At 40.5% G+C, this 26,641-nt stretch overlaps 2 protein-coding genes across 2 annotated transcripts; one reads left to right on the top strand and one right to left on the bottom strand.

Annotated features, from left to right (window-relative positions):
• The first annotated feature begins 317 nt into the window (after positions 1-317).
• On the top strand, positions 318-13,843 carry dph5 (diphthamide biosynthesis 5). The gene is made up of 7 exons (XM_006803597.3): positions 318-592; positions 2,553-2,677; positions 3,256-3,364; positions 8,888-9,008; positions 11,036-11,075; positions 12,646-12,749; positions 13,048-13,843. The coding sequence occupies exons 1-7, from the start codon at positions 458-460 to the stop codon at positions 13,278-13,280; spliced, it is 867 nt and encodes a 288-aa protein (XP_006803660.1). The 5' UTR covers positions 318-457; the 3' UTR covers positions 13,281-13,843.
• slc30a7 (solute carrier family 30 member 7) lies at positions 13,703-26,641 on the bottom strand. The gene is made up of 11 exons (XM_087830512.1): positions 26,489-26,641; positions 26,106-26,207; positions 23,672-23,785; positions 23,498-23,585; positions 22,033-22,162; positions 21,041-21,259; positions 20,489-20,539; positions 19,027-19,162; positions 15,192-15,282; positions 14,605-14,754; positions 13,703-14,424 (listed from the first exon to the last, which is right to left on the bottom strand). Exons 1-11 carry the CDS (start codon positions 26,566-26,568, stop codon positions 14,377-14,379), a joined length of 1,209 nt encoding a protein of 402 aa, XP_087686638.1. The 5' UTR covers positions 26,569-26,641; the 3' UTR covers positions 13,703-14,376.

Genomic DNA, 26,641 nt, shown 5'->3' with positions numbered 1-26,641 from the left:
TACTTTCTACTTTTAGCCATTTCTGCTTCTCCTGACACAAAAATGAAGTTCACTGAGCTGCTTGTAATTCAGAAATAAGACATACACAAGTTTTACGGTTATTTCCAACAGAAAGACTGCTGCCATGATGGACACATGCAGACCCACTTGTAAATCAAGCTCTAGAAAAACTACTAAACTGATCTCAAAGCTCCCGCTTAACAAGCAACTAGATCAAGTTGTAAACATATGCGAGCCATGTATCAGGGCTTGCCGTCGGCTGAAGACTTAACCGTATCGCGGCTGTAGGTGTCGCAACTGTAAACAGTTCACGACAAGCCGTATTCCAAGTAGCGCAGCGAGTCCCCACGTGAATACGGGAAAGTTTCACGCCTGGGTGCTTCTTTTTAAGAAGTTTTAGCTCCGTTAAGTGCTGCGGCAGTAACACTGACCCTGTACGGAAGGCGGGACCGGCAGGATGCTGTATCTGATCGGTCTGGGGCTCGGAGACGCCACAGACATTACAGTGAAGGGTTTACAGGCGGTGAAGAGCTGCTCCAGAGTTTACCTGGAGGCCTACACATCCATTCTCACCGTGGGCAAAGAGGCGCTGGTGAGTCCGGAGCATTACGACCCGGAGGATTTGGACCAGGGCTGAAATGAAAGCTCGTCCCAGGAGAGGAGCTGCTAGTTTTGGCTGTAGGAGTGATTCAGAACTAGGAAGAAATGTGTTACTTTTTACATAAGAACTGGGTTTCAGTACGTGTTACTCGAAGACATCATATGATTTACAATGACTAATTATAGTAAATCAAAAGGATGAGTCCCGTCGGGTTTTTTTTAACTGCCTATTCAGACCTGGGTCCTGAATTGGATAATTCAATGAATTAATTTCAACAAATAAATGTAATTTCTTGCTTTATTCAGACAATAGGTGTAGGATTAGAGATGTCTAATGTCTGTCATATTAATTTATCTAGGACTTCCTTACATTTTGATCAAATTAATACCACAAGCTCAATGTCCTCATTCTCACCTGTAAATGCTAACAATTTGGAAGAAATTATTCATCAGTTAAATCTTGCATCTCTTTACTTGGTCCCATCCACAACAAATTGTTCAAATCTGTATCTCACTGTTTTACAAATGATGTAGTACGTATTATAAGCAGTTCTCTACAGACTAGCATTTTCATTGTTTCTATTAAATATACTTTAATTACTCCGATTCTCAAGAATAATAACTTAGACCCACTGGTTATTAATATTTATAGACCATTTTCTAATCTAAGAAATTATTTGGAAAACTGTGGGGTTTTTTTGCTGGGACATGTCGGTCCTGCTGACTCAGAAAGTCCCTGCTGAATTGTGCTGCAGGAGAGCTGCCAAAAGTGTCCCCACATGATCTGCATGCTGGACAAAGTGCAGAGTGTAGTCGTGGAGACCAAATTCAGGGTCTGATTCGTCCAGGGGGGGAAGCGGGTCCAAAGATCCGGAGTATGGGCAGACTGGAGATCCCAGCAGAATCTTCTCCACCAGCCTGTGGAAGTGCAGGCTGTTCATGATGAAGGCCACAATACTCCGACCCCTCCAGATGCCGATGCCTGATCTGTCTGTCTTTGCCGATGAACTTCTATGGATGAGTGTGCATATATAGGTTTAAAATCATAGGTTTAAAATCCTAGAGCGCCAGGCCAGCTTCTTGGCTGACTCCGTGCTGCTGATGCGATGGTAGGACGGGAAGCACCCTGCGCTCCAGCGGACGATCGCGGAGGACTCTAAGAAGTAGGCTTGGCTCTGCTCCAGCATGACCTTCTGACCCCCATGAGTGTGCAGCATCAGCTCCCAGCTCACGTTCAGGTTCCTGAGCACCCACTCATGCTGCCAGGGCAGCACGGTGTATGGGCTGATGTCTCTATGCAGATGACACCCAACTTCATCAGTCCTTAAAGCCAGATAACACACACCAGTTAGTTAAGCTGCAGGAATGTCTTCAAGACATAAAGACCTGGAAGACCTCTAATTTCCTGTTCTGAATTCAGATAAAGTTATTGTATGCGGCCCTAAAATCTTCGAAATATGTAACCATATGCTTACTCTGGATGGCATTACCTTAGCCTCCAGTAACACTGTGAGGAATCTTGGAGTTGTATTTGACAACGACATGTCCATCAGAGCACAGCCCAAGGTGCAGTCAGAAGGTTACTGAATTGATCCCCAGCTGCTCCAGTCCACATGTCAAAGTATTCTTGGGCATGATACTAAAGAGTGAGTTGCCCTCCAATTATCATCGGAGTGTGAGTGGGTGCATATGACTAAAAGAAAGTATTTAGGTATAGACTAAAGTTGAGTATGAATGTGCGCCTGTGTGATTGGGTAAATGAGACTTGTAGAAAGTGATCTGAACGCTACAATTAGTACTTTGTAATTACCAGTCCATCCATCTTTTGCTTATTCAATGCAGGGTCTCAGGAGAGTGAGAACTAAATAGAAAATGAACATCTACTTGAATAGTACCTGTCTGCTCTGAGTATTCTTGTTAAAATATCCTAACAGTATATTCCTTTCCTTCAGGAGGAGTACTATGGGAAGCAGCTGATCCTGGCAGACAGAGATCTAGTTGAACAAGGAGCTGATCAAATCCTGGAGGATGCAGATGTCACTGATGTGGCATTTCTGGTGGTGGGCGACCCATTTGGGTGAGTCACAATGTTTCTGGACTGTATAAGCAACAGCTCAAATTGATCGCACAGATCTGAAGTATGCTATGTCAGCACACGCACTGTAGTGGGGAGCAGCAGAAGCAGATAAAACCACAGAGTTTGTGTCAGAGCAGAGTTTTTACATTTCAGCAGATTTCTGCCCAAAGCCACATTATTCCTCTCAGACATAATAACAGAGTGCTGAGCAGCTCGCCTGCTGAATGGAATATACAAGCTCTATAGTCTTGTCCGTGGGAATTTCAGACTCAGTTTTTCATCAAAAAAACACTGGTTCTTTTTTGGCCCACTGAAAACTATAATGAAGCTTTTTTTCATCACACTGAGGTTTGACCTGTCCGTGACCTCAGCATCTATACATTACTCTGTCATTCAGTCTGTCCAACACAACACTGGGGAAAACCTGTTATCTTCATAGGTTAGTTTACTGTAATAATAATGAGGCAACTCATTGTCAGCTAGTTTGCTGTTACATAGGCACAAGGCATGTAGCAGCTGAATTGATTTTGTGTATTTTATAAGAAAAGGCTGCCCTTGTTTTCTGTGTCTTTCTGCAGAGCCACCACACACAGTGACCTAGTGCTGAGAGCAGTGAATGCTGGGATACCATACAAAGTCATTCACAATGCCTCCGTCATGAATGCAGTGGGCTGCTGTGGTTTGCAGGTAATTATTTCCTGAACTGAGTCTGTGAAGCAGAACGTCCATACAAGTGACCATATTTGGATGCAGGGGTGGAGCGTTGTCAGCTAATGTTTTCACAGTTTTCAATCAAAACACCTTTCCCCAACTTGAAGACATAATGAAAATGAAAAGGCGGGTTTAAAAAAATAGATGAACTGTATTCTCTTCACTATCGCTCCTCTGTGCGTGTCCAAACCTTCTTAGCCTTGTTGCTCAAACCTTTTGTCTAAACTGCTCAACCAGTCCTGGCCAGAGAGTGCCTGGTGGCCAGGCCTTAGCCTGTGGGGCCCGGCCAGGTAAAGCAACCAAAAAAGACTTTGAGTCTGCTTCAAAGTGATTCTAGCAAACTGTCAGCCCAGCTCAGAAAGGGAAGGCGATGCTCCACTTACATTCTGTTTAGTGGGGGTGGGGTGTAGCTGACTTCAACTGTGGACATAGTATTCTGTATTGGAAGCAGAGTCTGGGAATGAGAGAGATGACCTGGTCATCACTAGCAGCAAGGTTAATGAGACAGTTAAATAGTCCTTGGTGGCAGCTCCCCTGTAGTGGAGGGCCTTCCTGGTCTTTTCCTGTGTGTTATGAATAAATCTTCTTTTTTGGGGGGTACCGGTACTGGTTTTATTTTGTTGTATTTATCCGCAAAATCTTAAAGGCCGGTCCGTGAAAATATTGTCGGACATAAACCAGTCCGTGGCACAAAAGAGACCTGGTGTGGGTGACCGGTCTGGTAGCTGTGCTGCTCCTGGGTGAGTGCGGGGTGGGCTTGGTGACTTGGAGTTCTGGGGGTGTACCACCTCCATGCTCTGGTTCTGGCTAGGCCCAAGGGGCTTGGGTCCTAGCTGGTGTTTTGACGGGGTTTTGGGTTGCTGCATGCACTGGGGCCTGGCCGTGGCCCTTTGGTGCATTGGTGGAACTGGGGGCCTCTTTAGCTGGCAGGGAGTGTTTTTGCCATCTTTTTGAAGGTGCTCTCTACTTTTGAGGAGACCACGCTGCAGGCGAAGAGGGGGGGGGGGGATCTACCAGAGGTGCAGGATGGACTCAACCTGGGTGTCTAGATTAGAGATTAGATTAGATGAAACTTTAATAATCCCTCGGGTGGGTTCCTCCGGGAAATTCAGTTTCCAGTAGCACAGCACCGACAGAAGTTGCATGTTAGAGATACATTGTCAGCTGTCTATTGTCTTATGTAGTCTGGTGTAGTGTCCGAGCCTGGGAGCTCGGGTGTGTACTGGCTTGCTCCTGGCACCTGCTTGCAGGGCTTGGGCCCCTGGCTCTGTCTGGCCCCCGCTGGGGGGTGGGATGTCCTTGGGTCTCGAGTCTCTGGGCCCAGAGCTCGGTCTGCTCTGGCATAGCCGGCTGCTTGTGGAGGGTGCCGGCTCATCGTGGCAGCCCCCATGGTGCTTCCCCTGGAGGAGTTGTTCATGATTGACAAGCAAAGCATGGATTTGACTGTAAAGTCAAGAATCTGTCATCCTTTCTAAGCCTACTAATGACCATCATTTCCAAAAGGGATTAAGCCCATTGAGTCACCAGAATAGTGTTTACTGAGGTGACAGATCAGGAGAGCTGGCTTTTATGCAACTGAAGGAGTTGGAAACCACTTCCATTTTTTATGCACAATCTGTGTTTGTATTTGTGTCATGAGTGCAGCTGCAGCTCATGATGAACCTTTTTGTCACAGTAAACACCTCTCAATAATTCCATCTCATCAATAACTGAACTGTCAGAGCAGCCAATCATAGAGCAGAACCCAGCTGCAGCTCCTCCTCCTGCAAACATGCAAAGATTAGCATTAATGTAAAGACAGCATTTCCAGTGGGAGTAGTTAATATGCTAATGAGAAAGGACACATGCAAATGAGCTCTATTCCTTCCTCTAGGTGCTATGCACTCACACTCACAACTGGAGTCCTTCAGGGCTTTTCTCTATAAAACAAACAGTACATTAATTTTCTTGATGGTGTTTTATTTATAGATAAAACTAATAATAATCAGCAAAAAACATTTATCCAAGAACAGCTTGTCAGAATTTCACTGTTCAGCACCTTTCAGACATGAGCTCCTTTTTGTTAATTTGCATTCAGTCACATTAGCACATGCACATAAGGACTCTGTCTCTTTTTTGCATCTTGAGTTGCTAGTGGCAGATGGTGCCCCCTGCTGATTGGTTCTGCTGGAGTTCTCTTCTCGATTTTAAAAAAAGAAGAAAAAAAAAAAAAAGAGTTCTTCTTTCCCACCTCTACCAAGTGCTGTTCATAGGACATCGTTTGACTGTTGGGTATTCAATCTATGTAAAACTGATTAACAACGCCCTCTGTTATTAAGCATTGGCTAGTATCTTGATGTGTGTTCAGTCAGGTCCAGGCGCATTTATAGAAAGGTAAAAAAAGAATTGCAATTTTGCTTCTGTAACCCACCACGGAGGATTGTAAACCAAGTTTTCCAGTCTTTCTAAAGGTCATTCAGAGTGTTTCTCTGGGCGTTAGCTGCTTCTTTTTATTATCATTATTATTATTATTAATTTTCAGTCCAGTTCTTGTACATAAACCATTTTCAAATGGTTTTTTTTGTTGTTACACCACCCAATCATTCAAAAATGTAAAGCACTTAAGAGCCAGTGTTATGTCTACATGAGAAACAACTTACCATAGAACCACTTTTTAATTGCATCTTTAGGAACTTTGTTACTAGCAGTGTGTCGCAAAAGCACATCATTTGCTCTCAATCCTCGAATCTAGTTGAATCTGCAAAGGAAAAAAAAGATTTGACAGAACCAAAAAAAGCACTGTCGTATAGATGTCATATGTAATATCCTTGGGAGGGCTGCCATCTTGATGAGGCTTTTCCCAAAAGTCTTGGGGATCATCAAGATGTTTTTGGCAAACACAAGCCTTTGTGTGCTTTTTGGTCAGCAGTGGTTTTCTTCTGGGAACTCTCCCATGAATGCCATTCTTGCCCAGTCTCATTCTTATTGTTAAATCATGAACTCTAACCTTAACTGAGAGGAGTGAGGCCTGCAGTTCTTTAGATGTTGTTCTAGGTTTTTTGTGAAGGTTTACCACTTTTCTCCATTTGTGGATAATAAGTCTCACTTTGGTTCTCTGGAGTCCAAAAGCCTTATGAATGGCTTTATAATCCTTTCCATATTGATAGATGTCAATGATTTTATTTGTCCTCTATTCTTATGTTTCCTTTTGTATGATGTTTTCCCTTTTGAGACCATCAAGCCTATTTCACTTTGTTAGCCATTTAAAGACATTCTAGATTCAACAAGTCTGGCAGTATTTCAGAATGGGTGAAGTTGAGCTCAACTTTCCGAAAAATGTAGCTAATTGCAGTTAATTCATGATTTAACAAAGGGGTCATATAAATGGGAAGTATCTCACATTAAACTTAATTTGGAGTTCCACACTTAAGAGCCAGTGTTGTGTCTACACATAAGAGACAACTTGGCAAAGAACCACTTTTTAATTGCATCTTTAGGAACTTTGTTACTAGCAGCGTGTCGCAAAAGTGCTAGAACCAATTCTATTTACATTTTACATGTTAGAATTAGAAGAAGACAGCACAACATGCTTTATCTATCCATAAGACCAGATGGCACACAGTAATTAGTTAACCCTGGAGAACCCATGGGGTCAGAGCCGACCCCATGGGTTTTCTAGGGAAACTCCAGGGTTCTCCAGGGTTAAACTGCATTAATATCTTAAAGATATAAAGACATGGATGGCTTCCAATTTCCTGCTTCTAAAACCAGACAAATATGAGGTTATTGTACTCGGCCCTAAAAATCCAAAAACGTGATGTCTAACCAGACACTTGCTCTGGGTGGTATTACTTTGGCCTCCAGTAACAATGTGAGGACTCATGGAGTCATTTTTGACCAGGAAATGTACTTCAGTGTGCATATTAAAACTTCCAGAAAAGTCTTCAGTTGAACCAAAGTGCTGCAGCAAGAGCACTGACAGGGACAAGAAAGAGAGCGCCTATATTGGCTTCTCTTCATTGATTCTGTGTTAAACCCAAATCAAATTTATAATCCTTCTCCTCATATATTATCACCCCAGTAGAACACTTCCCTCTTGGAGTGCAAGAGGTTTCTAGGTTGAAAAACATGAAAGGGAGGCAGAGCCTCCAGTTTTCAGACCCCTCTTCTGTGGAACCAGCTCCTAGTTTGGATTTGCTCCCAACCGATCGTGGCAGATGGGTCCTCTCCCTGAACCTGGAGTTGTTCGAGTCTATCCCAGCTACCATAGGGCGAGAGGCAGGGTACACTCTAGACAGGTTGCCAGTCTGACACAGGGCTATAAATAACTGAATTAAATTTTATTTATTTATCATCAACAATTTTTGAGCAGTGCAGGATTATCTTCACCGAGAATTGAACAAAAAGTCGGCCAACATCCAAAGAACTATGGTGAACTGTTCATGAAGACTACTTAACAAAATTAGAAGAAATGTTGTCTAACAGTTCAGTCTATGTTGAAGAATAAAGGTGGTCATACCAAATATTGACTTCAAGCTTGGAGACTTGAAACAAAACGTTAGCGTATGTACTATATTTCTACTTAAGTTTGCACCTTTGAAGAAACAACTGTACTTGTTTCCCGGTGTCCTAGCACAGTATAAGTGTGTTGAGGAAACTTTTGTTGTAATTTGGTGCTATATAAATAAAATTTAATTTAATTATATAGAAATAACCTAAGACTTCTGCGCATGACTCATAGTCCCCCATTTTTGAGTCTCAAAAGTATTTGGACAAACGAACACAATTTTAAATGGGAAAAATGGTAAATGTCCTGTATTTGTTTAGCGCTTTACTAGTCCCTAAGGACCCCAAAGCACTTTACACAACCAGTCATCCACCCATTCACACACTGGTGATGGCAAGCTACAGCCACCCTGGGGCGCACTGACTGTGGCATCCAATTTCTTTGGCTTTAGAACTTCTTATTACTTTTGCAGTTTACTTTGGTTCATTGTCCATTTGTTATGTGAAGTTTTGTGCAATCAGTTTGTAGTTTTTAGTTGGATCCAAGCCGATCGTACAGAAAGTCCTGTACACTTCACAATTCATCCTACCACTTCTAAAACAGTTAACTGGTTCCACTGGTAGCTGTACATGCCCATTAAATAACACTGCCACCTCCATGCTTTTCTGTTTCCGTCCTTCTGGTATGAGTTCATCTTGGTTTCATTTTTTCTAAACTTCACTGGCTCTTTTAGATGTTTTCTGCAAAGTCTAATCTGTTTCTCTGTATTTCCATTCAAGACATTGATATCGCTACCTCCAGGAGTATGTTTATGTTTTTTAACCAGCGAAATACAAAAATGTCAATCAACCATTTTACAGTCTCATATTTGAATATACACTTGCTTACATTATCACATTGTGAGGCCTCGATTCCTTTTGAGGGACAAGAAACTGTGATTCTCCTGGAAATAGCTGTTGGGAAAAAAGCCCTTTGATGTGATGGAAACATGTGTTTGTTTGTGTGTGTTTCAGTTGTATAATTTTGGAGAAACGGTGTCTGTAGTGTTTTGGACAGAGACGTGGAGACCAGAGAGCTTCTACGACAAAATTTGTAAAAACCGAACAGCTGGACTGCACACACTCTGTCTGCTGGGTGAGGCTTGCACACAAAGACAGACAAATCTCCTAAAATAAAATCCACAATATCCAAGATATAAATTATAAAATTATAAGGATAATAGAATACAATCATATATATATTTGAAACAAAAACCGATACCACTGAAATTTTCATGTTAAGTGGCCAAAAAGCAAACAATGAAACATTATTTTCTAAACTGAATTGAAATCGTTTCATTAACAAAGTAGAAAATATATTATAATCCACTGATACATATAGTTTCATATATCCAAGAAAAGTAGTACAATTTAGTAAAAAATAAATGATGAAATAAGGCATTTTAACATAAAAACATATTGAAAATGTAAAACATTATTGAAAATATCCAAACAAAAGGTCTGAATCAAAACACAGTCATTGTGAATTAATCTGAAATAATGCTGATGGCCATCTGAGGCTCTTTTATTTTTTTCTGTAATGAATATTTAAAACACACCCACTCACCAGCAGGTCATCCACCTCCCACTGGACTCCTAATTTATGGGTGTTTGGGGCATTTGGGGTCCCTGGGATGATTGATGCTGGTGTCCGTACCTCATCTATTACTTCTCCACACACACATTTACAAAAGAGCACGGCCATGTTTTTTGACTTCACAAACACGGCAGGACACCCAGATGAGCCATTTATTTATTTCAAGAATTGACTATGATTTTGGACATATTCATAAGTAAGTAAAACAACAACAGTGATGAAAAAAGCTGCGTCATAATTAAAAGAGATTATTACAGACACTGCACAGCTTAAAATAGAGCGTTAAATAAAATATTACGAAAAAATAACAGCCATACTGTTACATGATCAGTGAGATCTCTCTTTAGTTGACGGAAAATAATAAGATTTCACCCTACTTTAGATTTTTAGTTGGCCAGAAGTGCAAGTTTCATGGAAACCCAATTTTGTGAATGCGATAAATCAAGAATAGGGCGACATAGGAGCTTCAAATTGATGCCATAGGTGTATTTATTTAAATAATCAGTGACCTTGACCTCAAGGTCAGAGGTTTTCTTAAAATTGTGTGAGTGAGATAACTCGGGAACAAGGTGACATATTTTTGAAATCTGTACTATGGGTGTGTGAGGGATAGCACTGGCGGTCGACAGTATTTTTTTATATAATGTTTTTTTGTAATGTTATGTGGTTTGTTGTCTAAACCTCAAGAACCTTCAGTCTGCAATATGACAGAAATTGTTTACCAAATTGGTAACTGGGTAGCTGTGGCTCAGGAGGTAGAGCAGGTTGTCTACTACTGTCCATGGATGCACTCATTACAGTGAGAATGTTAGATAGAAAGCACTTAGGCACAGAAAAAGTGCTTGTGTGAATCGGTGAATGAGGGTTGTACTTGAAGTGCTCTTAGTGCTCAACCAGAGTAGAAAACGCTCTATAAAAACCAGTCCATTTACCAGAATACTTACTTTCATTCTTATCCATCCATTCTCTTCTGCTTAATTAATTTCCTGTGCTTGATTCTAGTAAAAATAAAAGCATGGTTTGGAAATGTTTTGTAAATTCTGTACTTGCATGGTGCTTTTCTAGTTTGACCACTCAAAGCATTTTTTTTACCACAAACCTCATTTACCCAACACACACACACACACTTTTTTCTGCCTAAGTGCTTCTATCTAACATTAACACACTTGCAGTAATGTGTGCATACGTGGCAACTTGGGGTTGAGCATAATTTGACATGCAAATCGACAAGCTAGGGATTGAACTACCAACTTCCCAACCCACTCTGTTCCCTGAGCCGCATCCATTTTTAACAGGTGAGAATTTTTATTTAAAATAAAACTGACACATTTCTGTGCAATATTTTACATTGGATATTAATTTAAAGGGATATTAGAAAAATACAAACAGTAGATTTTTTTTTTTTAAATCAAATGGTTTGTTGGGACTGTTGGGGTGTAAGTGCACGTTTAGTTCTGAGATTAAAAGTAAAAACAGTGCGAGATGTGTTTAATACAGTTTTCTTCTTCTTTTGTTTTTATTGTTAGATATTAAAGTCAAAGAGCAGAGCATCGAGAACATGATGAGGTAAGAATCAGATCCAGATCACATCCACAACCACCTCTTGAGTGTTAGAGATCTCGCCATGTGAGGTCTGTTATTTTCTGACTTAACCCTCAGTCAGCGTTTGTCAGAACCAGAAACCCAGACCACGTCCACATGAGGTTTTTGTGTGGCTTATCTGCGTAGCAATTTAATAAAAAAAATGATAGATGACGTCTTATTTCATAGTGTATTCTTCACGTGCTCTATCAAAAGCACATTCTCTGCTGATTCACCCACTAATTACATTCACAGTATTCACTTACTGTGTCTTTAGGGAGTCGCTATCTTAGCTCAGCTCGTTACCGACTCGCTAGCAGCATGGCCTCTTCACCGTCCCTCCTGCACTTTCCTGTTCATCATGTTAGATGTTTAGTTACTCCTCAGCCTCCTTTAGTAATAACGATACTTGTAATGACTATAGCCTGTTTGCAGCTCCAGGATCACTGAATGGGAGATCCGGCTTTGCACACTCGGAAAAAACCCGTAGGGCTAACACAGAGACAACTACTTGCCATTTAGATTCACCAATTAACTCAACTCCACTTGGATTCAGGGGACAGACACTATCTCTACTTTTAAAATTACGCTTAAAACTTTCCTTTTTGATTAAGCACATAGTTAGGGCTGGATCAGTGACCCTAAATCCTCCCTTAGTTATGCTGCAACAGGTGTAGGCTGCTGGGGGATTCCCATGATGCATTGAGTATTTCTTCTTCAGTCACCTTTCTGGCTCAGCATGTGTTAATAGACCTCTCTGCATTGAATCATTACTTATTATTAATCTCTGGCTCTCTTCCACTGCATGTGTTTTGTTCCGTCTTCCTCCCCTGAGCTCGGTTCTACTGGAAGTTTCTTCCTGTTAGCTTTTCCTTCCCACTGTTGCCAAAGTGCTTGCTCATGGGGGGTCATATGATTGTTGGATTTTTCTTATTATTGTAGGGTCTACCTTAATATATTAAGCGTCTTGAGGCGACTGCGGCCGTGATTTGGCGCTGTATAAATAAAATTGAATTGAATGATTAATTCTTTGAACTGGTCAATTGGCTTAAATCAATTGGCCTTAGAACTGAAAAAGCTTCTCAGATTAGAGGTGAAGCATCTTTGGGATATTTAAAGAAGTTCAGTGGCTTTTCAAGGTCATCAGGAGACCACATAAAGTTTGGAGGTCAGTAGCAACTCTGCAGAAAGTTGGTGACCTCTGCGCAGTATGTATCTCAGTATCCATTACTTTGTTATAATAGCACTAACAGCTGATCGTGTAACATTTAGTAACAAGGAATTTTCACCACTGGACTTGTTGGAAAGCTGCCATCCTATCACGGTACACTCTGGGATTCACAGAGCTCCTGTGACCCATTCTTTCACAAATGTTTGTAGGTGTTTGATTTTATAAACCTGTGCCCATGAACACCTGAACTCAATGATTTTAGATGTGCAACTGAATACTTTTGGAAATATAGCATAGTTTCAAAGTTTTCTTGCACAGATGTGAAGGTTTGAATTAAAGGAGAATGACATGTGGTTAAAGTGAATCTTTGGTTACTGATTTTAGAGGGAAGAAGATCTATGAGCCTCCTCGCTTCATGACAGTCAGCCAGGCTGCAGATCAGCTAATACAGGTCATCCAAAGGAGGAGGGAGGAGGGCGAGGAGTTGGGTGAGTCATACCTGACATGCGAGTACTTTCTATCAATCCCATATTTGTTCAGATTGAAGTTCTGGTACAGTCATCAGTTAGAAGGAAAACGATAATAAAGTTTACAAAAAATATTGCAGTACTGTGTTTTATCTTTAGGATAGTCTGAACCACGACTTTGATAGGAGTAGAACCAGTAGCATGCTAACAGTCTTGAAAGTCATGTGTCTGATTGGACCACCTCATTTTTCCTTAAAGAGCCAGTCAGCTGTGTTCGCTGCAGCTCTTAAACTCATGAGTCTTTGCCCCCCTTTTCCAGGCATGACGGAGGACACTGTGTGCGTTGGCGTGGCCCGACTTGGCTCTGATGAACAAAAGATCCGTGTAGGAACATTAAATCAGCTGGTGTCATGTGACCTCGGTGCTCCACTCCATTCGCTGGTCATCACCGGTCGACTCCACCCATTGGAGGTGGACATGCTGCGAGTAAATGCAGAACCAAACGCACTGGAAAACCTGCACATGATTGACAGCTCAACCTACACCTCTTGACACACTTGTTCCCTTGCTTGTCTACAACTACCATTAGTGACACACTATAATCCCAGGCCCCAAATGGTAAATTAAACTGCACCGTGAGGCAGACCTTGAGCCTTCCCAATTAACGTTGTTGTTGTTGTTGTGTGATGTTTTAGACTGAATTGGAAATTTTGGGGAAGTTGAAGACATGTCATCACCGTGACCTTCCCATGCTCATTTCTTTTTCAAGGTTCCAAGTTTCATAGATTTAACTTTTCTTAACTGCCCTTCATAAAAACAGCTATACAAGGCTGAGTCATTAGTCAGGATTCAGTGGCATTAATATTAAGCATTTCCCTAATTCCCAAACTCTGAATCTTTTTGGGGCCAAAAATGTTCCCTCACAAAGAAGTCACAAACACAGATGCAGAAAAAATTAAGTAATATATTAAAAAAAAAAAACATTTGAAGGAGGCAGGAAATATGTTTGAACTCAGCTCCAACTTGTGATCATTTCATGTTAAACCTGCATGTTTCCACTCGTGCAGAGGCACCACCGTTAACAATTCTGATATTAAAACAGTGTACAAATATTACTGCACGTGAAGTGAGAGCTTTTCTTTCCATAGGGCTCCAGTCCTCCTGCAGCTGTTTAATTAACTCAGTTCTATAATCAGTACTACAGATGTGATTATGAATAATCATTCTTAGAGAACCAGATTTATTTATTACAGCTGTAATAAATATTTATTTTTTTAAAAGAAAAAAAAAAAAGGCTTAAATCCACTGGTCGGTCACATGGTTTGGCACATACAGAGTGACTTCACACGCACTGTCAACCAATCAAGTCTGAGCAGTGATGTCAGAGGTGCTGGGAGGGGCTCAGATTGTCTCATGACAAAGGCACTTACCCATAATTCTTTGTGGGAGGGGCAGAATTTCCACTGTGAGCAGGATTATTATTATTATTTTTATTTTTAAGAAAGTGGGTGGGGCTGTTTTAGTTCATCAGTTCTGAGAGCCCTCCCCCTATTCCAGTCTGTGCTGGGGTGACTGTGGGGGTCAGAAGTCACCTGCAGAAGTAGACTGAATGCGATTGGTCCCAAGTGTAGTGGAATATTAGCAGCTTCTACATGGCAGCTGTGTCGATCTGAACATACAGCTGCCGAACTCCTGCCTGTGGAGACAAAACCATTCATCATGGCTGAATACTATGTTGACATCCTACTACCATCAAACCATCAATACTGCTACTGAAAGTAAAGTTTGTAAGAATGGTGCTGCTGACACAACCCTACATCTACAACTTCAACTGCCACCAGGTACAGTGTACTTGAATGAAGCTGTGTTTAGGTACCTGCGTGAAGATGTTGTGTGTCTGGCTAAGGATCCAGCGGGTGTCAGCGTCAGGGGCGACCAGCAGCTTTAATGTTCCGATATAAACATCAGTACACAGAGTCCAGAAGTGAGGCTCCTGCAGATTATACACTCCCTGCAGTTGCTGCACCTGGCCACAACAAAACAAATATCAGACTTGTCCACTCCATTCAAGGGCTTGAGGCACAATTACCTTCTTAAATTAGTGCTACAATTGTTGTTACTACTACTACTACTACTACTAAAACAAATGATTACTCAATAATGATAGTATCAAGAAATGTACAGTTTATACGCTAAAATACATATTTACAGAATCTATTCAGTAGCACCTTTGGTTTCTATTGTCATGAACTGCCAGAACCTGCAACAAGTAAAGAACTGGTTCTTATTCCACTAACTGTATCCTAAGACGATCTGTGCAAAATCAGACTTCCAGGAAATGCAGCTGCATACACTTTTAAATTTTTAATTTGTCAAGTACACCAAAATCTAGCTTTATGCTAAATGCTGATGTTTGCTCAGTTCCTACCTCTTCTTTGAACACTGAGTATGGTCACTACTCACCCTCTGGTAGCACTCTGGTAGGGCATGGTCTAGTGAAAATGGAGTTCTCTGCATCAGAATCCCAATAGACTCCTTCAGTAAAGGTACCACACTGAGGATCAAATGATAGAAGAGAGAAAGTTTAGACAGAAAGTAGAGAGTCTTTGTTTTTTTTAGTTGTGTTGTGCCAGTTCCCAACAACAGCCACCTCAAGGCACTCTGCATTGTAAGACCCCACAATTTTGGAGAAAAACATTCCAGCAGTCAGACGATCCACTATGAGTAAGCAGTGACAGAATCAAGGAAGAACTCCCCTTTAACAAAAGGAAAACTCCAGCAGAACCAGGATCAGGAGGCAAAAGTCAAAGATATAACATAACAGGAAAACAAGAGAGGACAAAAAAAAAAAAAACTTGCAATACTGTTCCACGGCTGTGCAAGAATACACTTATGCAAACATCCATGCCACTAGTCAACTAATTTTGAAATCATAGCCCAAGTCCAAGTTGTGGTGCATGTACCATGAACCACAGTTCAAAATTGTAGAGATCCTTAAGATGGGTCCGAGTTTAACTCATTTGCAGAATCTGTAGATTTACAACTGAAGTTCAGCTCCATGATGAGTTTGACTTTCCAGCTGCAGAAACCTGATACCTGCAGTTATGTGAAGGCATCTCAGCTAACCACAGCACCACTCTGCTGACTCTTTAAATTGGCAGCTGAGCTCACTTCCAGCATATCAAACCACATCAGCACACATGAACTCCATTTATCTTGGATTTCTGGGAAATCTGACCACTGCATTCACATTCAGAAGACCAGCGATTCGAGAACAGACTCCAGGACTGTATAAAGGACAATACCAGTGGTTTGGCATGTTGGCGCCCATTAAATACTAATTGGACATTCTTTACATTAGTGGAAACCATTTTCCAAAGAGTCTGTCAGTTTTTGATTGATTTTCTTTCTTCCAGGCAGATGTTGTTTCCAGCTTGTTTTTCTCTGGAATTTGACTTTAGAGCTGAAACCTGATTGATAATCCATAAGCTCTAGTAGTCAGTGAGGAGGATCTGTAAGATGTTAACAAATGTCTGCTATCATCTGAAGAAAATGAGCTTCTCTAACATATGTTTCTGATAAGACAAAGTTACACATCATGAGCACTACTAAAGAATGTAAAATACTCAAGGGATCATTAAAAACCAAAAAAAAAAGGTTCTCATAGTCCTGCAGTGACTTCAGGCCTGAATCTGGGTTTTCATTATTAGAGAGTGGTTCACTTCTTTTTGGCATACATCACTGTTATGCCACAGACCAGATCCGACCCAAGAACAGTTTATGTTCCAGATAGGAAAATGTGAAGTAATCACCTACTGACCCATCAGCTCCCTTAGATCTTCGGGTGGATATAGTTACTGCCTAAAAGTTTTAAAGACCAAGTATTTGCCTTTAACTGATGAAAATTAAGTAATATAGATTATTGGGTGGTATGGTGGAACAGTGGTTAGCGTTGCTGTTTCACAGGAAGAAGGTTCCTGTCTTGAATCTTTGCTTAGGCCTTCCTATGAGTAATGTTAGCTTAATTTGTGATTTTAAATTGGTCATGGATATGAGGTCAAGTGCTTATGATATAGAGAATACAATGGTTAAATAACTTTAGTTTAAAGCACTCCGAGTGGTCAGCAAGACTAGAAAAGTCCTTTATAAAGGCTCAAAAGCACTATATAAAACTCATGGAAGGGAATATTACTTGCTGTTAAATGTTCATAGAAACTGAGCATTTAACAGTGTTTCCTGAAAACCCTCTTGTCTTATCACTTTATGATAACATTTAAATTTACAATAAATAATTACACAGCAGTGCGGAGTAGTTTTAGTCACAGTAGATGTCTTTCTGAAAGTGCTGTAACTAAGTTTAAGGATATAATCATCCACAGTTATCTTCTTCAATTCCTTGTACCAACACAGAGCAGAGCAGCTGCACTAACACTACTCCAACAGAGGTCGATTATCTCGTTAATAATTTTACCCCTTCACTACGTATGACTCTGTGAAAAAGACAGCTTGACTAGTATTTGACTCCCTGGTATAACTCTCAAAAGCGCACCTTAAAGTAGATAACTCAAAAGCTGGAGAGAAAATGGCATATCACAAATTTAGAAGATGATCCTTTAGCCTGGAGGAATAGTTTGCCGCTTTATAAAAAGCCCTCCGTAAAGCTAGAACAGCTTGATTGATTGATTAAAGAAAATAAGAACGACCTTAGGTTTCTCCTCAGCACTGAAGTCAGGCTGACAAAAAGTCAGAGCTCTGTTGAGTCAGCCAGTCCCTTAACGTTGACTAGTAATGACTTCATGAATTTCTTGACAAATAAACTTTACAGTACATGTACTGATCTTAAAACGGAACACCTACACTGTGCTTCCTGACCCCACATCAAATTTGCACGTAGAATAAAGCTTTTGTTTGATATTTGTTTGATATTTAATCTCAAAACAGCTCCGAGTCTGCAGCAAAGAATCTAAACTGAAATTGTCAGGAGCAAGTTGTGTTTAGAGTTTTAGTTTAAAAATCAGCTGGGAGTGCCACATTTTCACGGTTTCTTTTATTTACGGCAGGTTTTAAGCTTATTATATATTCTCTGCTAAAGGAATATGTTTTATATGTGCAGCTTCTTAAGCTGTTCCTTTCTAAAACCATTGGGTGAAGCTCAAACTGTGTGCTGCACTGTTAAAGGAAGGTCTGTTTATTAATTTGGTGAATTTGAAAATGTATAAATGTTGTTATATGTGATTCTAATCTGGTGAAACACAGGACACACATCAAGTTAATCAAATTAAATTGTTCAAAATTAATTTCACTTTGATATGCATCAAACTGAGGGAATTTTCACATCTCTTTTATCAGGCTGGGATACTACTGGGATGATACTGGGACAGTAAGTTTCACAGCTCAAATGTGCAGCCATCATCTTAGAAATCAACAGCAGCACTGAGAGAAAACTTAAAATAATTAACTAGAATTAAAATGTTTATTTCACTGCACTGTGCACTAAATCATCCGATTATGGGCATGTACACACATGTATTCGGGTGTCTTCTACTGTGCGTCTTTTGCCCTGTTACTGTCCCCAAGTGGTCGCAGCAGGTCACTGCCTCTCCCTGAGTCCATTTCTGCCAGAGGTCTTTCCTGTTAAAAGGGAGCTTATCCTTCTCACTGTCATCTGATTGTTCTGGTTTTCTCTCTACTACTGTAGGGTCTTTACCTTGCAATATAAAGCACTTTGAGGCAACTGTTGTGACACTACGTAAATGAAACTGAATATAAAATACCAGAGTAAAAAAAGGGTTTTAGCACAGTATTACTGTCCAGACCAATACTGGCTGATCAAATCACTTTACGAATTACTGGCAATTTCTGCTGTAGCGTTAAGTCTAGGCCACAGTTTTTGTATTCTCAGTAACAGAAAAAAATCATCACTTCAGTATAAGAAATAATAATAATAGCATCAATATAAGGACTCACATATGTCAGCAAATCCCTAACTACAATGACGTGAGGGGCATGCACAAAGAAGTCGAAAAAAAAAATAGAGGGACAAATTTGTCTGCCTTTAAAAGACTGAGCACAGTGAAAAGCGAGGACCCAGGAGGGAAAAAAGTCCAGCATTTTATTTGTTTCTATCAGTTGGCAGTATGTGTAAAACACCAGCAAATACTTAACCCATATGCACTAGCACACGCAGAAATGGCAGCAACGACAGCCATTTCTGTAGGTTACATCATAGCTCTACATAAATTCCCAGGCCAAGGCTAAATCAGACATTAAACAGTAAGAAGTGATAAGGAAGTATCACCTGACTCCAATGAGGATGGCGATCAGCATGGAGCAGATGGGATCGGCAATCATTAGATCATATTTCTGCATCAGCAGAGCGGAGATGATCACACCGACACTGCCCAAAGTGTCTGCAATAATATGCAACAGGACTCCTGGAACACAAAGATACAACACACATCAACACAATAGTCATCGGAATACAACAAGTTGAGACTAGTTTATGTAAGACAATGAAAAAGATACTACAATAGGTTAAAAAATAAGTGCAGAAACTAATAATTCTAAATGGTTGGCATAAATTTAATTCTTCTAAAATACTACAAATCCAACTGTAAGTATAGTTATGAAATTAAGCAAAATAAAAAATAGAACAAACTGCTTCATGTACAGTGATGGAATCTAACATGTAGCGTGAAGTTCTCAAAGACTTACACTTGAGGAAATTTATAATTATACTCCTTCAGAGCTAGCTAGTAATAACTGTAGTTACTGTACACTACTGTTAAATCTGACAGAATTACTTTCACAAATGTGACTGCTCAGGAGGAGGAGGTACTTTAGCTCTTTACTTAAGTAAAAGTAGCAGTGCAAAAGTTTGAAAGCACTCTGGTTTAAGTCCTGATGACTATTTATTTCCACAGGAAGGGCCAGAGCAGTCTTTTCTGAGGCGGCTGAGGTCTTAACATCTGTCGGACAATGTTAAGCAGTTTCCAGAATTGTGCTGTGACCAGTGCCATCCTCTATTCTGTTGCATGCTGGGGCAGCAGGCTGACACTTGCAGATGCCAAAAGACTCAACAAACCGATCCACAAGACCAGTAGTGTTGTGGGGTGGAGGTGGGCTCTTTTAAGATGGTGTCAGTGAGGTGGATGTTGTCCAAGATAAGGACAATGCTGGACAATATCTCCCACCCACTTTATGACATGCTGGCCAGTCACAGGAGCACGTTCAGTAAGAGACTGAGATTACCCAAAATGCACCACTAAACCACACAGGAAATCATTCCTGCTTGTGATCCTCCTGCTGTACAATTCCTACATCTAAAGTACAAATAAACACTGCAATAGCACACACTTGCTATCACATCCTCTACAGAGAAAATAAAGTCGGTATGAAAAGGGGGAACCATAATTTCAACTTCAGCTACATTCAACTTTGTGTAACATACTGTGATAGTTATATATTAGAGCCATTTAAATTTTTTAGAGATATTCTATAATATATTGTATTATTTAATATTGGTACTATTGTTATTATATGTATTAGTGTTCTTACTGTCTTGGAGCACATGTGACCACATAATTTTCTCTGGGATCAGAGGACAAATGTACAGGGTACCAAATGCTAAGATGATGAGGATGAGTACTGCATGCTCAGAAGACACAGCGCTTTGGGAGCACTTTGGGAACGCCCCTCCACCCCAGTAGTTTAGTGTAGCACTGTGTGTGTGTGTGTGTGTGTGTGTATTAATTTCTCACCCTGCAGGATCTGTTTGCTGGAGCCTTTTCCCGGCAGGTGTTGCAGTTCGTCTAAAAAGCAAAAAATAAATAAATAAAAAAACGCAACAAGTGAGGTTGGAGGAAGTCTGTACCACGCAGGTTAGTTTTACTACTAAATGAATTTCAAAAACCGTGAGGTTCTGATGGCAGTTTATTAAATCTACATGAGCATTCAAACGTTTTTTTACAATATACCATATTCACAAATTCACATACTATGCCTGTGCTAGATAGAAAGCTTTCTAACATTCACACACTGATGACTACACTGGGAGCACCTTTGGCATCCAGGCTGAGGCAGCCAGAGATCAAACCAACAATCATGTTCATGTTGTATAAAAATGACATCACGTGACGTGCGGCCACATTGCTATAATGACCCTCACGAGGTGGTCCTCAATTGTAATAGAAAATTAGCTGAGTCGAACTGAGCCAAGCCAATCTAAGTAGGTACTAAGGGAAAAGGGCTAAAAGTGTCTAAATTGTGTTTGTGGCATTCTCATGCAGCATTTTCCTTTGTCAGACTCTCACCATTATAGTGTGGTTCCTCGTGTCCTCCATGACTGTGCCAATCTGCGTGTTTGTCGTGGTGGTGATGTCCTCCATGACTGTGGCAATCTGCATGTTTGTCATGGTGGTGATGTCCTCCATGACTGTGGCAATCTGCATGTTTGTCGTGGTGGTGATGTCCTCCATGACTGTGACCGTGACTTGTGCTACCATTAAACAGAGAGTGACTGTGTCCGTGGTCTGAGGATGGAGAAGGAGACGTCAGACAAGCAAAGATCTGCAGTGAAGTTGTACAAGGCTGCAGTCGACCTGTGAGGTTCTGCACAGATGTATCAATGTTCTAGTGGCATGCAGCAACATTTAACTGAGCCTGAGTTTAGTTCACTTGATTTACAGAGGGTCTACAGAGTTGCAGAGTCCCTATAAAAAGGTGGACGAGCTTCGAACATCTACCAGGTTTACAGTATCAAAGTTTTAGAGACCTGCTTTAGTGTTTGGGTCTGCAGAACACATTTTAGAGAGTTGCAACAATAATGTAAAAATGAGACGTGTGGTTACATGTTGTATGGTTGCACTCAGATGCCTGATCTGTACAGGCTCTACTTGATTGAACAAAAGTAGCTATGAGGGTTCCACTTCAATAATGTGATTTATTTATTCCCGACTCCATTACAATTAGGTTTTTAGGTGTAAAGCCCATGAATCCATGAAAAATGTAGGATATAATGCTGGGTAGTTGACACTAAAGATGCCATATTCTAATTTGGCTGAGGTATGACTAAAACTTTCTGTGGAAAATGGCTGGTGAAGGTACACCGTAACCGCAAACCTTTCTGACACCCCATGTCGTATCTGCGCTCTAGAAATGTAACTACACGCTGGCATCAGTGCAGCCCGCACAGGTATGAATGCTGAAAACAACATCATTTTCACTGGAACCAAACTGCGGAATCGACTCAAAGCACTTCAAGAGCGGCAGAGACACTCTAGGCTAAATCCTTCAGGTGTATTACCTCCCTCTCCATGTGAGTGCCCATGTCCTCCATGCTGGAACGCAAAGATCCCGACCAGGTTCACCAGCAGACCGGCTACAGAGACAGGAAGCAGCCGCTCGTGGTGAACATCTGGAGGCTCTAGAGCTCTCTGACAAACAGAGACAGATGGTTACATGCTGGCAGGTGTATTTTCACTAAATGTCAGCATGCCCTGTTAAAGCTTAAGGTTATGTAACTACAAGAGTAAAAATGATTTGTTTCTACCCCAACGTTTGCAGTATTAGGAGAACTGATACAGCACACATGATCAGATGCAAAAACGTACACAAGGGACTCATTGTTCTTACGTTGTTTAATCACCCAGTTGATCACCCAAGATCAACTGGGTGATCTACTGTATACACTCTTATATACTCACCAAAGGTAAGTATGACTGTGCTGTCTGATTGATTTGTTGTTGTTATAATAAATCCATCTATTCTCTTCCACTTATCCAATTCAGCATCACAGGGGGGTGAAGCCCCATCTCAGCTGCCACAGAGTGAGATGAAGGGTACACCCTGGCAATTTAGAATCACCAATTAAACTAACCCAACTAATTGCATGTCTTGGTCTATGGTCTATGGACTATGGTCCTTTTAGTAGAAATGGGTAGAGGATAACTGTTTTTGAGTACTGGTACTGAATATATTATTTGGCTCATCTGATAAAAGGAGAGATTTCTTCTGCTGAAGACTGACGGATGCGACTTTACTTCAGGTTAACTAAGCTCCATCATCATTCCTGCCATTATGTGTGTAATATGACAAACCGTGTAGTGAAATTTTGTTATTTCATTGATTTGATCAGTTTTTATAGACAGTGACAGGAAATTCTTTTTTCCTTACATGGGTGCTAATAAATTGCACATAAGAATTATTCCTAGACTGAAGTAGTACCTCTCTGACAGTAATGAATCAGGGTGTGCAGATGTTGCCGCCATAGCTGGTCAATGTCATTTAAGCCATTATTTAACCTTGTTTACAGTGAATAAACCTAATCCAGAAAAGATCTGACCCAGAGTCAAAGAAAGACTGTTTGACTGGTTCTCACAGCAACCAATCAAACAATCTCGTCAAATCGAAGGCTTTCTCCCTATAGGCTCCCATCTACTTGAAACTATTGATGCTGATGTTAAAGCTTTATGATTTTCATATCGGTATACTGATCCCAAGTTGCTCTCTGATGCATTCAATGTAGTGTGACTGTTAGATACAAAGCACTTAGATGTAGAAAAAAGCATTTGTGTCAGTGGGTGAATGAGGCATGTCGTATAAAGCATTTTGAGTGCTCGAGTACAGAAAAACAAAAGAAGAACCACAAGAACCAGTTATTTTAATCCATTATGTTGGCCTACTTGTAATGCTATAACAGGCACTGCATAATAAGCAGACACACCTTGTAGATGTGATGGTAAAACTTAGGTATATGGCAAATGTGTTACCTCAACTCCTTCCGAGAAAATGAAGAAAGCAGTGAAGATGAGGAAGAGCCCATTGACAAAGCCTGCCAGAACCTCTGCTCTCACATAGCTGAGACACAGACAGGACACAGACTGATTAAACACACTGACTGCCAGTCAGAGACCAGAAACAGAGCTCAGAGTGGATGCTCTCACCCGTAGGAGAAGCTATCGTTGGATCTCCACCTGGAGATGACGGAAGCTGCCAGACCTGCCAGCAGGGCAGTGCAGTCAAAAAACATGTGGAAAGAATCTGAGATCAGACCTAAACTGAACACATGACAAACATGTAAAGAGATTCGTTAAGGAACAGGAGCATCTGAAAAGATTTTAATGCTGCCGCAGATAAAACAATGTTTTTAAATGGTTACGACACCCATCGCGCTTTTCCTCTTTTTTTCTGTCACACATACACTACCAGTCAAAAGTTTGGACAAACCTTCTCATTTAATGTTTTTTGTTTATTTTCATGACTTTTAAATTGTAGATTCTCACTGAAGACATCAAAACTATGAATGAACACATTTGGAATTATGTAGCAAACAAGAAAATGTGAAATAACTCTAAACATGTTTTATATTTTAGATTCAAAATAGCCAGTTTTCTTTGATTACGGCTTTGCACACTCTTGGGATTCCCTCGATGAGTTTCATGAGGTTGTCACCTGAAATGGTTTTCCAACAGTCTTGAAGGAGTTCCCAGAGAGGCTGAGATCTCTTCTCCTTGTTGCTTTTCCTTAGTAGTGGTTTCTTAGCAGCTATTTGACCATAAAGCCCTGATTTGCACAGTCTCTTCTGAACAGTTAATGTGGAGATTGAATAGAATAGAATAATCCTTTAATTCTATGTGTCTGCTACTGGAACTCTGTGTGACATTTATTTTTGCTCTAATCTGAGGTGCTGTTAACTTGCAATTTCTGAGGCTGGTGACTGGGATGAATTTATCCTCAGCAGCAGAGGTGACTCCTGGTCTTCCTTTTGGCCTCAGGTGAGCCAGTTTCTTCGTAGCGCTTGCTGGTTTTTGCGACTGCACTTGGGGACACATTTGAAGTTTTCGCAATTTTCCAGACTGACTGACCTAAAGCTTTTAAAGAAATGATGGACTGTTGTTTCTCTTTACTTAGCTGATTGGTTTGTGCCATAATATGAGTTCTAACAGTTGTCAAATTGGGCTGTCAGCTGTGTACCAACCTGACTTCCTAACTACACAACTGATGGTTCCAACCCAATTAAGAAGGCAAACTCCACACATGAACTGTGACAAGGCACACCTGTGAAGTGAAAACCATTTCAGGTGACTACATCATGAAGCTTATTGCGAGAAGGCCAAGGGTTTGTAGCACTGTCAGCAAAGGGTGGCTTCTTGAGAAATCTAAAATAAGACATAATTAGAGTTATTTATCAACTTTTTTCCTTTTCTACATAATTTCATATATCTTGCTTTATATATTTGATGTCTTCAGTATGTATCTACAATGTAGATAGTGGTAAAAATAAAGAAAAAAAACATTAAATGAGAAGGCGTGTCCAAACTTTGACTGGTAGTGTATACTGTTCCAGTGATGGATGCTCATATTAAATTTGGCTGAAGTTTCCAATTTTGATCTCAGTCTATGCATGTATGTAAAATGTTTTTTAACCCTCTGAGCCAAAAGCTAAGCTCTTCACAGGTTCACAGTTTTTTTCTCCTCTTGGCTTTATATGACTCTATATATCAGTGGATACCCCTAATATGGTCATTTCTGGCACACAGGTTTGGCTGTGAGCACAGATCCACCCACATGCTGCTCAAAACTTCTGTTTGCCAATCAAAAGTTTAAAGGGAGAGCAGCAGGAGGAATGAAGCAGCTTTTTTCAGACAATGGATGAAGTCCCAATGTAAGTGAAACAGGACTATTTTGAAATGTGGCTTTTGTTAAATTCAAGAATCAATCAAATGGAGCTGGAAATGAGCAGAATAGCTCCACTTAAAATATATATATATATATTTAAGACATGTGGAAATATTCTTTGCAAGAACGGGGAGCTCCCTGCACATGTCCAAACCATCTGAGCCTTTCCCATGCAGCTGTGCTTCAGCGCTGGAATATTTTGAGTTTGGAAAGACTGACTGATGATTTAATCCCTTACTTTTTCACTCTATTACTACTTAATATTGTATTGAAAATTGTTCATTTTCCATCAGGTCACAGTATTTTCTCTCTGTAAATCCTGAAATAGTCAAAACGAATCATTCTTAGGTATAGACAGACAAATATTTATTCCCCTTGTCTTCTTCTGTTAACAGTAATAACAACACTGCTGATAATAATAATAATAATAATAATAATAATAATAATAATAATAATAATTTGCTATTCATTTTGGGGGTATTTTTCAGGATGCACTTTTAGAAATATTGGGAAGATTTGGAAAGTTTGTGTAGTGTGGGTTGTGTATCTGCTGGCTAATGGCAACTTCTGCTTTCAGACGACCGACACTAACACACTCTGGCTTCCTCCATGCTAACACGAACACATACGTGGCACATCCTGAAAACAGCAGATTACACACACAGTACACTGCCTGATGCTAACGCTATGTTAGCCTACCTGTTACTCCAGATACCATACGTTAACTCCACAAAGGCGAAGGACAGGTTCAGACATAGGAAGAAGAACAGATTTCTGGAAGTTTTATCGGCGAGGATAGACCTACAAAAATCACACAACAGTATGAAAACCAGCAGTACAGATCATAGCATGAGCCACAGACCGCAGACAAATCCCTGTCATCAACTCCTAGAAATTATATATACGTATAACTGTCGTTCAAGCACAAACCCTGAAAGCTGACAATCTTATAAAAAAAAAACATTTAATGCAGAGGAAGCTAACAGTGGCACAGATTCATTTAGGCTAGCCGGCCAGCAATAGGCTAGCAGCTTATCATTAGATGGCTCCCTTTTAGCCGCTATTAACAGTGCGAAGATTACCTGAACCATCCGGAGAGTTTCAGCAGCAGGTTATACTTGGTCGGCTTATACTCATCGTCTTTAATAGATAATGGTAACATTTTCACAACTGGAGACACACACACACACTCACACACTCACTTGATAGTTTAGCTACGGAATGCTAACTGTCAA

This window comes from Neolamprologus brichardi, chromosome 17 (genome assembly GCF_056152115.1).
Source record: "Neolamprologus brichardi isolate AB-2024 chromosome 17, ASM5615211v1, whole genome shotgun sequence".
In the NCBI taxonomy this organism is placed as follows: Eukaryota; Metazoa; Chordata; class Actinopteri; order Cichliformes; family Cichlidae; genus Neolamprologus; species Neolamprologus brichardi.
Note: the sequence above shows the minus strand (reverse complement) of the source record. Positions and strands in the feature narration are given on the sequence as shown.